General features: G+C 34.3%; 2 protein-coding genes across 2 annotated transcripts in view; both read right to left on the bottom strand.

The window, feature by feature from the left end:
* Positions 1-12,396, bottom strand: part of LOC128216826 (uncharacterized) — a 125,330-nt gene that overhangs the window by 35,449 nt on the left and 77,485 nt on the right. The window lies entirely within an intron of this gene.
* The window catches only part of LOC128216827 (dual serine/threonine and tyrosine protein kinase-like), a 52,074-nt gene continuing 44,360 nt past the window's right edge, over positions 4,683-12,396 (bottom strand). The window contains exons 10-11 of the mRNA XM_052923513.1: positions 6,082-6,200; positions 4,683-5,248 (exon numbers count right to left, since the gene is read on the bottom strand). Of these exons, the coding sequence (XP_052779473.1) occupies positions 5,132-5,248; positions 6,082-6,200 (236 nt within the window). The 3' untranslated portion in view covers positions 4,683-5,131. The remainder of the gene's footprint in view (positions 5,249-6,081; positions 6,201-12,396) is intronic.

The following is a 12,396-nucleotide window of genomic DNA, read 5'->3' on the forward strand; positions in this document are numbered from 1 at the left end:
GTAGGAGATTTTCTGACAGAAAAGAAGGAAAAAGTAGGAATATTTTTTACAAAAAAAGTAGGAAAAGTAGGAATATTTTTGGTTAAATATGTAATTATTAATAGCTATAAACTTACCTAGAGGAGATGTTTTTAATGCAAAATCATACCATTCTATATGCCACATTGAATATTTTAGTGAATGATGCTTGGTCGGTTTCTGTTGCTGAACTGTGTGTGTGTGAAAAGAGGATGCACGTCAAAGTGGAACATGTTGCCACACCTTTCAACAACAGAAACCAGCCAGTTTGACATCTTTTGTTCATTTTCTGCAAATAAAACTAGCTCAAAGAACAAACTTTAATATTTTTGCGGACTTTATTTTCAAAAGAGTAGAACTAGTAGGAGTTTTGTAGAAAAAAGTAGGAAAAAGTTTGAAGCTGTTAAAAAAGTAGGAAAAAGTAGGAAAAGTAGGAAAAAGTAGGAACGCTGGAAGGCCTGCTTATGTTCCCTAGTATTCCTTATATAACAAGATTTGAGACAATTGTTTTAAATGAACTTGCCTTTTATAAAATTAGGAGCCCAACATATTATTTTTCACTTTTAAAGCTGCACTCTCACAGATATACCATTTTTACAACTTTTTTATTTTTTGTCTTGGAAAGAGCATATTTTTGCGTAAATATCTGCAAACCAATGATAAAACATTGCTGACAAAAGATCAAATCGCAGATTTTCCTATTTCTGTTCAAAAATTAATGTTTTATGGCTTAAACCGTTACTAACGGCTTAAGAAATATGCATAAAACATCAATTTTTGAACTTACATATAAAAATCTGCAATCTATTTTTTGTCAGCAATCTTATATAACTGGTTTCCATGGAATCTCGCAAAAATTGGCTCTTTCCAAGACAAGAAATAAATAAGTATGTTCAATCTGTGAAGGTCATTCATCATGCTTTTAACTTCAACAAATTTCTGAACAAATGGCCCAATGACAGAAATAAGTGGCCTTAAAAGATTAATCCATATCTGTAACTACCTGATTATGATATGCATACAACAATACAAGTGTTTTTCTTCCCCATATCACCTGCCAAAATCACACACCTACATACAGGGCAGGGCCCGCCATATTTACTAACATTTGAGTCTGATTTTGAGACCTTAGACAGGCTCAAAAAAGCAAAATCTTAATTTTGTTGTAAACATGCTTTCATAGGTGCAAAGATGATAAAAGTGGTTGTACCTTTTACAAACAAAAATGTACAACATTCAAACAGACATCTTTTTTATAAACAATGTTATATAATAGATATTTGGAAATAATTAAGATTTCAGTTATCTGAGCCCGAGTCTCAAATTCATACTTACGATGTTAGTGAAGATGGAACCAGGTTTATTGTGGCAATACCCTGATTTCTTTTTGAAGAAACAAAGAGTTATATTTCATTGGGAATGGTTAACAATGATTTGTACATAACATAACAAAGATTAGACATGAAAATATTTTATGCATATCTTCACTAAATATTATTATAACATTTCTGAGACATCATCAAATAACACATCATCAAATAACATTAATAATATATGTCATGTGTTCCCGTTCCGGATAGAAAATTCCGACCCGAGGGCACCTGCGTTACCAGGTAACGAGGCTTACCGAGTTACCGGCTACGCAGCGTGCCCGAGTGTCGGATTTTTCTATCCGGAACGGGCACACATGATAGATATTTTTTCTAGCATACCTTTAATTACATGTTTTGTGAAGAAAATACATAAGAAAGCGCGTTTTTGTACATTTCACCAAAAAGCGCGTGCGATGATGTTTACTGACATCATGACGCGCAGTAATTTGTATTACCTGCATACGTCAATATGTTCCTTCGATATCACGTCTTTTAAGGGTTATTTTGTTTTGTTTTAAGGAATATTTTTGTAAAGTTAATGTTAATGGAACTCATCAATTGAAATCTCATAACTATGGTGACATTTAGTGTTTAATAAAAGAAATTGAAAGTATTACGTCACAGCGCGTGACTCATCTGGCATGGGGGGATGCCAGATGGAGTTTTCCAGCACGGCTGAATTCACCGGAAATGCCTATCCGGTGTGCTAGAAAATATTATCCAACACAAGTTTAACATGCAGGCTTGCAAACATAGTGGTAAAATGGTAGATCCTATAAAACTAAAAAGCCTGCTGGTAAGCAAATAGAGTATTGCACAAAATCATTATCTTGCATTGTCACATGTATAGTACAAACATTACTGCATTCCAGCACATACAATGGCACTCAAGAACATACATTTCTATTCAAAAACATGCATTGCCACTCAAGAACATATATTACCATTCAAGAACATAAATTACCACTCAAGAACAAACAACAGTACCTTTCAAGAACATACATTATCACTCAAGAACAAACATTACCATTCAAGAACATACATTACCACTCAAAACATACATTGCCACTCAAGGACATACCTTGCTACTCAAGAACATACATTACCACTCAAAAACATACATTGACACTCAAGAACATACATTACCACTCAAAAACGTACATTGCCACTCAAGAACATACATTACTACCCAAGAACATACATATGAACTCAAGAACATCATTTTATTAATAAGAACACACAATTACCACTCAAGAACATATACTACCACTCAGACTTTCATTCTCACTCTAGAACACACATATTTACTCCTCAAGTGAAGAACATACATATGACAATATTCTACAGAACCTCTTAAAGACTTCACTTCCATTCTAGATCAAACAGCTTCAATCTAGAACATGAAGTTCAATCAAGAAAAATACCTCATTACTTTAAAACAAGAACCTACATTCGATAACAATAATTACCATTAAAAACATATATATATATATAATCACTCGAGATCAGTGCCACTCAAGAACTTTATTTAAACTCAAGAACACAAATCTTGATCCAAGAAGAACAAACATCAATACTCTAAAACAAGAACCTACATTATCACCCAATAACAATCTTCACTCAAGAACCAGAACATTAATCACCACTGAAAAATAAGAACCTTCATTCTCACCCAAGAACAATCTTCACTCAATAACAAGAACATTAATCACCACAGAGAAATTAGAACCTACATTATCACCCAAGAACAATCTTCACTCAAGAACAAGAACATTAATCACCACTGAAAAATAAGAACCTACATTATCACCCAAGAACAATCTTTACTCAAGAACAAGAACATAAATCACCACTGAAAAATAAGAACCTACATTATCACCCAAGAACAATCTTCACTCAAGAACAAGAACATTAATGACCACTGAAAAAAGAACCTTCCAACCCACATCATCAAGATCATTGATTTGTAACCAACCAAGAACAATTATTACCACTCAAGAACATACATTTCCCTTTATTACAGCTCAATTACATGAATGGTTAATAATGGGATAATAATTATTTAGAACAGTTGGTGCATACATGTATATGTGTTTCAAAGTCATTGTTCATGCCATTTTTGAAATGTGCAATACTGATGAACTACAAGCATATTAGAACAAACCAATACTGGGTAAATTGTTTCGAACTTTGTTAAAGTTAACAATGTTGTCAATGTTTTCATCGTCAAAATGTTACAAACTACTTCTACTGACGAACCGGCATTCATCCGGGGTTGTTTTTGATGGAAAATAGCTGAGGAGTTTCGAATGCTTTGGTACCATGTGTGCCAAGTTTGATAACATATCTGGAGTCTGGTTTAATAAAGATTTTAGGCGTAAAATCGAATCCGTTTAATGTCATATTTTTATTATTCTGCAACATTTTTGTATGAAATGAATTGTATTCTGTATTAAAGATGAAAACATAGCAGAAAGAAACAAATGCTGATAAGTCAATGCCATCTGTGATGATCCAACAGATTTAAGATTTTCACAGCTACTACTGAAAAGCTTTTAACAATGTTGTTAATGTTCTCGTTGTGAACTTTCAAATCGTATTCTAGACTTGTGATCTGCTGTATTTCTAACAAGATTTGAGACAACTGTTTCAGCTGTACTTGTTCATATTTTAATTTGTGAGCAATTCATCGTATAGAAAAAGTTTAAAATTTAAAACAATGTGGCAATTCTTGTTGTTAACTTTATCAAAGTTCTGAACAATCGGCCCAAAGCTCTAAACATGAATGAAATGAAGAAAAGCGCATTAATGTTAAATTCAGTGCATATTATTTAATAAAATATTGAATCTCATTATACATTATGTTATACATTGTCTATATTGCAATAATACCTTCCTTTAAAACATAACCCAATTAACAAAATTGTCACGTGTATTTAAAATTATGAGGTTATGGAGAACTAAAAATGAAAACAGGAGCAATGTAAATGGTTGCTTATGCTCGTTTCTTGTTTATACTCATTCAAAACTCAATCGTTATTGAAGCCAAAATTACCTGGGGGCCATGGGAAGGGGCAGTGATTATGAACAGTCTCATGTCAGACTTAAGACTCGAGACTCCTTATGGCAAAACATCATTTCATTGTGATTTTCCTTGTATCTATACATTGATGGTGAATTTTGCTGAAATATATAACGTTTTGAATGTTTTACAATTATTTACTTATTTTTTGTAAAAGAAATGTAATAAATCTGATTTTTTGTTCCTTCGTAATAATGCTTTTCCTAGTCTTAGTGTAGACTTCGACTTGAGACTGTTTGTAATCATGGTCCCTGGGCATTTGTGAATACGGGCCCAAGATGAGCACTGAAATCGGGAGCTAGTGACTTTTTTACAGCTGATATTTGCTTGGACACTTGCATCAAAATCAGAAAAGAAATCCTACAAATTAGTATCAATTACATTGGCAACAATTTCATATACCCCCACAGGGTGAAGGCAATTTTTTTCTTAGTATAGGGGTGGGTATCTTTTTTCACTAATTTGGACCCCAAAAGGGTGGTTATATAATTCAAAAGTGCCTAAATGTTTAAATGGAAGAACCCTAAGCCCTTTACCCTGCTTTGAACATGAAACCCTTAAATTATGAGACAAGTCTGTCGCAAAGTCAATGATCATGGACAAAAATGGTTCCATAAAGGCACTTGGTTTTCCCATCTGCCTTGTTACTGTTAGATAGTCACTTCTTGTCCTTCAATTTATATTTAACATTCTTTTGGGTCAACGGTTTCGGTGGGGATTCTTTCGCTGTTTTCGTTGGTCCGCCTGGTTTGTTTCGATATCTGTCGTAGATGCCCTGAAAAAAACAAATGACATGCCATATACAAAAGCACACAGAGTGGATTCTAAGTTCAAGCCAGGAAAGGTTAAAATACAATGAATTTTGATGAATGACCCTTGAGACCTTCACCTTTGACCTACTGACAAGGATCTTGCACATGACACACTGACTTCTCATGGTTAACATACGTACCAACAATTTTAAAATCAGCCAAAAAATGACCAAGCCACAGCTCCCTTAAGCAAAGTACATGGGTTTTCTTAGTCCCCAAATGCATTGCCATGAAACCCCCTGGCAACCCCTAAATTATGGAATTTTGACCAAACATCATTAAGTGTGGCCATGACCTTTAACCCATATACTACATGGTTCACTGGACATGCTGTCTTGTTATGGTGAACATTTGGTGCAGAATTATTTTAAAATCAACTTATGCATAGTTCAGTTACAGCCCATTGGCCAAATTACGAAGAACTTTGATCAATGATCCTTAAGTGTGGCCATGACATTCAACCTATATACTATATGGTTCACTATATGATACATGGTTATGTTACAGCCTCTAAGTCAAATTACAAAGAACTTAAACCAATGACCCTTAAATGTGACCTTGACCTACAGAGGCTGGTCTTTCAGCAACACATAATCTTGTCATAGTGAACATTAGTGCAAAGTTATTTTAAAATCCCCTTATGCATGACCAAGTTACTGCCCAGAAAATGAGAAGTCATCCCAATTGTCTGCCAGATCATAAATCTGTCCACCCAAGGTCATACCACAACCGTATAACCAAAGTTTTCAGACAACCTGGTTTATAATCAAAGGAAATTAAAATGGTATTGTGTAACCTGGAGTGTTGCATGCACTTCCCCGAGCAGCGGGCGTTTGGCTGGTTCACACTCCCAAGAATTCGACATCAGGTCCCAACATTCGTCATCAAACACGGGCAAGTGCTCTGGCCTTAAACCTGGAGAAGAAATCAATCAAGTTACGGCTAACCTAAAAAACATTGCTGGCCTAGAACTTTGTAGCAGAATTGGATTTCCTCTTCTTTGGTTGAATTGTGTCTTAAAGAAAGTATTTTTTGCAAACTAATACACAAACATCCCAAATTTTAAGGAAACATGCAATTTTCTCAATGAAAAACTTATTTCCACGGCAAAATTACTTGTCACCCTGGAGTAAACTGTGCAAATATTAATCAACAGCAATTGACTGCTTCACTCTTAATAATATAATCCAAGTACATGAACTTTTGGTCCTTCAAGACTTGTTTTTAACATATAAATATTCTAGATATGGCGCTATGCGATGAAAAGGAGTGATGGAGCGGCATACAGATCGGCAAGTGTATCGCTATTTATATGCTTGGGGTTTGTCAATGAAGCGGCAACAATGTAAAATCAAAGGACTGAAGGTCCTGAGAGTTGCCAAGAGAAGTTTCTTGCAGATGCATTGCTAAATGAAGCTTATATGAGTAAACAAAAGTTTTGTAAATATTTGACGAAAGGTTCTAGATTTTTAGCAGACATGAGACATGTAATATTGTCATGGTTTGAAAGAACTATACACAGTTGTTCAGCACATGAAGATGATGTGACATATACAAGATCCAGGTCCCTACCTATAAGGTCAAGATCACACTTGGAGGGAGACAAACAGCTGTATACAATTGTCGGATGTAAAATCACTTGCAGGTACAAGTCTTGCATAAAACAGTTGAAATCAGTGTGACCTTGACGTTGATGAAGTGGTTATAGAGACAAAAAAAAAAAATTGTGGACTTTTCTTTTATTTTTATCAAGAAAATAGATACATTGCACATTAAGTATGATTTGGTAAAAAATCAGAGGTAACAAAATAGTGAATATTTAACCTGTTTACTGGCCTAAATGGCACACAGTAGCTCAGGGGCCGTATTCATAAAGCTCCTAAGGAAAATCTTAAACTTAAGTGAACATTTCAGATACGGATTTCCAATTTATTTTTAAGCAAACGTCAAAGAAACTTTTCATGCTTATGAAAAACATAGTTTTGCATATGAATGCAAAGTTTCATTGAAGTATTATGGGTAAAAAAGTGAGAAATCTGCAATGGAAATGTTCACTTAAGTTTAAGATTTTCCTTAGGAGCTTTATGAATATGGCTTGAGCCTGTACAAGACACTTAGTAACTAAAGTTTCATCTAGATCCAAACTGTTTGAAATTCAATCCATAGATTTTATTACCAAAGGTTGGGGAAGTGTTTTAAGTTGGAAGTAAATATAATAGTTTTCATGTGCACACTTGGCCTGGGAGTGAAGGGGTTATTTTTTCTAAGCCTTTGAAGATATGAGATGAAGAAACAAGAGGCACATCAGTGCCTGTGCTCCACTGGCCAAAAGGTTCAAGCAAAGACCACCTAACGAACATTTTCGTCAAGTTTCATAGAAATACAATCATCAATTTTTGAGGAGAAGTTATTTGAATTTTTTTTTTTTACTTTAATAGCTCTGGCTGCCATGTTGTGCAGTGGACCGAAATGATTTGGGCAATTTGAGTAAAGGAGCACCAAACAAACATTTCTGTCAAGTTTTATCGAAAAAAGGTCATCGGTTTCGACGACAAGTCGTATAAAGTTTTTTTTATTTTTTAGCTCTGGCAGCCATGGTGTGCAGTGGACTGGAACCATTTAACAAATTTTGGTTAATGACCACCCAAGGAACATTTCTGTCAAGTTTCATCAAAATCTGATCATCGGTTAACATTTAATCTGAATAGATTATGAAGCAAATATCTAACCTGAACAAGAACTGACGAGATAGAATCGACTTGGTGTTTCACTTACACTTTTCGGCCATTTAAGTTACTAAAAATAGCTGTTTCATAAACTTTCAGAATGTCACTTAAACGAAAATTAATGTTCAGTCAATATATATACTTTCCTATGTATAAATGTAAGGTTTTTTAATTGATCTTTTTGTGAGAACTTTATGCTTATATGTTTACTCATAAATTATTATTGTTTAAAAATTATTTAAAGATGCTATACGTGAAAAATTAAGACATTATTTTTTTTTCTATTAAAGGGAGGTTATTCAGGAGTAAAATGTAATCAAAGCTATTAAAGCATGGCATTTCTTTTCTAACCATGTTGATATTATTACAGTCTATTCAAGCAAGATGCCTTTTGTTTTTACATAGTACCCATAGGTTCTGAAAAACAAGGAGCACTATTCCCAACAGAAGGATGTCACTCCCTATCACTGCATGAGCATCATAATAAAGAAATGTTTACTCAAACTGCAAGCTGCTCAATTGAAATAGGTATTTACCTCAAGCATACAGTTTTATAATGTGGCAAAATAGTCGGACTACTAGATTGTCATTCGGACTAGTAAAATATGCCATTATGCTAGTCCAACTGGCTAGTAGGTTAAAATGTTTTTCGTGAAGACTGCGGACGAGAAGTCCTTAAAGGTTTTTCTATTTTTAACTCTCGCAGCCATGTTGTGCAGCGGACCGGAACCATTTGGGCAATTTTGGTTAAAGGGCATCCCGATGAACATTTATGTAAAGTTTTATCAAAATCTGATAATCGGTTTCTGAGAAGATGTAGTTTAACGTTTTTTTTTCTATTCTTAGCTCTGGTGCCCATGTTGTGCAGCAGACCAGAACTATTTGGGCTATTTTGGTTAAGGACTACCCAAGTAACATTTCTGTCAAGTTTCATTGCAATACGATCATCGGTTTCTGAGGAGAAGTCGTTTAAAGGTTTTTCTATTTTTACCTCTGGGGGCCATCTTGTGCAGTGGACCGAAACCATTGAAGCAAATTTGATAAAGGCCCATCCAAGGAACATTTCTGTTAAGTTTCATCAAAATCTGATCATCGGTTTCTGAGAAGATGTTCTTTAAAGGTTTTTCTAATTTTTTTTCCCTGGCAGCCATGTTGTGCAGCGGACCGGAACCATTTGAGCAATTTTGGTTAAGGACCACCCAAGGAACAATTCTGTCAAGTTTCATCAAAATCTGTCTATCCGTTTCAGAGGAGATGTCGTTTAAAGATTTTGCTATTTTTAGCTGTGGCGGCCATATTGTGCAATGGACCAGAACCATTTGAGCAATTTTAATAAAGGACCACCCAAGGAACATTACTGTCAAGTTTCATCAAAATCTGCCTAACCGTTTCAGAGGAGATGTCGTTTAAAGATTTTGCTATTTTTAGCTCTGGCGGCCATATTGTGCAATGGACCGGAACCATTTGAGCAATTTTGGTAAAGGACCACCAAAGGAACATTCCTGTGAAGTTTTGTCAAAATCCGCTTATCAGTTTCAGAGGAGATGTCGTTTAAAGTAAAAGTTTACGCACGCACGCACGCACTCACGACGGACAATCTGTGACGACATAAGCTCCATGGCCTTCGGCCAGTGGAGCTAAAAAAACAATGACTAGATTGGCATAGAATCTGCTTGAAATACTGGTTAGAATGAGATTGTACATACAAGATGGTGTAAAAGTAATACAAGTACAAGGTTTATGTTGTACATTATCAGTTTTGTAAAATAGTATGTCTCGTGTTTCACATAAAACACTGTTTGTAAAACAATTTGCTGCCTGTATGCAATATGGCCTATTAACATCTTGATTAACCTTAAATTTGACCTTTGACTTTGAAGGATGATCTTGGCTTTGATATGTTGCCATTAATTATGTGTACGAACACTAACCCGCGACACTATTAACCCATTATCTGATAAGACACATTTTGATGCATCCGAGAAATGTTAAAAATGGAGCATGTTCTTCTTAAGGAGCAAATGCTCACTTTTTTAAAAAGGTTTTCAAAACTGTTAGAAATTCAATTTTTCTTTTGCAAAACATTTCAAAAATTTATAACCAAGTGTAGAAAATAATGTCATCATCCAAATATAGCATATCAGGTAATGGGTAAATGATGTACTATGAAAGCAGTTGTATTCCTGTTATATTAATTTAAGGTTAGCAAAAAAAAAATTGGCTTGAAAAAATATCTAAGTTGAATGAAACAAAGATAAACAGACAACGATATGTACAGTATAGTAAAAGTTTAGTCATAACATAGAAAGAAATCATAGGCAACATAATAAGCAAATGACATATCAATAGTTTGTAAGATATGTGAAATGACATACACTCAGTCAAAGTTCTAACCGATCACTTCTTAAACTGGATTTTTTTTAAAACTATATTTCTGTCCTGTCTGAAAAATTAGTAATTGTCTCAGCTGATGTAAACTTGGCAAAACTCCTAATCGGTCACTTAGTAAAGTAACTTTCCTGAAAAATGCATAAAGTGTCAACAATATACAGTTCAGTATTCTATTTTCCCCATCTCGTGGCAATATTCTTAGAAAATTTCAGCTAAATCGAAACTTAAACGGCAGAGAAAACACAGTTCATATGTGATTACTCCTAATCCAAAAGTCACAAGGAAAAGAAATTACAATGCAAATTCCATAGGGAATCACATTTTTCATTGACTTTGTATTTTTAAAATCTTTTGACACAGTCTCTGTTTCACATAGAAGGTAATGTTAAAGTTGAACATTTTTTTTTAACTTATTAAGCCATTGGTGACTGTGTATCAGTCTCACATGTCATGTAATATCATTTTAAAGTGACAAAGGGTGGTATTTTTATTTTTCTTCCTTTATACGCTATGTTAGATTTTGTGACTTTTATTATTGATAGTGTTGTCATTTGAGACACTGTATCTTTTTGATGAAGCGTAGTACGTGAACCAAGTTTTCACAGCATGTGTACGAGATAATGGTCTTTTCATAAATCTAATTTGTAATTAAGCTTATTGTACAGGGAAGGGAATATTAGAAGATTACCTAGGTGACCGATTAGGAGTTTTGTTGAGTGTATTCAGCAAAACAACTCTTTAATACAACTACCTGTCTTAGATAGGTAGTGGTCAATTAGGGAAGGTGTCACCAAGAGCATGTAAAAAGAATGCAGACAGCTGTAGCTGGAATTTGGCAAAAGCAAATTCAATTTTTAAAGCCTGGTATAATAAAATGCGAGTATTCCTGTACTCCTTGTATTTAACTAAAGTATATTTAAAACTTAACTACTAGTAGACATGCATATATGGTACATGGACGCCTCCACTCAATTGGTGTGTGAAAATCAAGGTAGAATGTGAAGGTCAAGGTCAGAATGATAGTGATACATGACACTTCACAATCCAAAAATGCAACCACAAGCCAAGTTTGGTGATCGTAGGCCATATAGTATAGGAGATATGCACTGACAAAGATTTAAAAGTAATTCTGCTGATGAATATTCAATCTTTCAAACACGAAAAAAAACCTATATCGTCTGGTAAAAGTAATGACCAAAAACGTTATAGATGAAATCATTTTTAGTAAAAGAGGTAGATTTTTTCCTACAATATGTAATTGAACTAGAACTCTGACCAAGTGAGCTCTACCATTGTATGAAGCAAATATGAAATTCCATCCAGTAGTTTTCAAGTTATGCTCCAGACAAGTAAAAGTACCAAAGGACAATAGCTCCATAATTAGCAAATTAAGAGTTGTGGTTCTTGTACACTGCACTTCATCTCATTGAGTTTTAACATTGTATGAAGTATTATGAAATTCCATCCAGTAGTTTCCAAGTTTTGCTCTGGACAAGAAAAAGTAACAAAGGGCAATAACTCTGTAATTAAGCAAATTACTGCACTTCCTATCATTGAACTTTACCATTGTATGATGTTTTATGAAATTCCATACAGTAGTTTTCAAGTTATGTTCCGGACAAGACAAAGTAACAAAGGTCAATAACTCCATAATTAGGTAAATTAGAGCTATGGTTCTTGTACACTGCATTTCTTCCCATTGAGCTTTACTATTGTATGAAGTTTTATCAAATTCCATTAACTCATTATCTCCTAGAGACACATTATTGCACAATTATTGTGGCTGATGTTTGAAGAAATTGTGAGAAATAGAGCATTTGCTCCTTAGGAGCAAATGCTCTATATCCCATAATGCCTTTAAAACCATTGAGATAAACCGATACTTCAAGCCTTCAAGATTATTTTTGGTTAGCTAAAAATATAAAAATGACGTCGGAATCTAAATATAGCATAGGGGATAATGTGTTAAGAAATACTGAAGTTATGGAAGAAAA

Source organism: Mya arenaria, chromosome 14 (genome assembly GCF_026914265.1).
Source record: "Mya arenaria isolate MELC-2E11 chromosome 14, ASM2691426v1".
Classification (NCBI taxonomy): Eukaryota; Metazoa; Mollusca; class Bivalvia; order Myida; family Myidae; genus Mya; species Mya arenaria.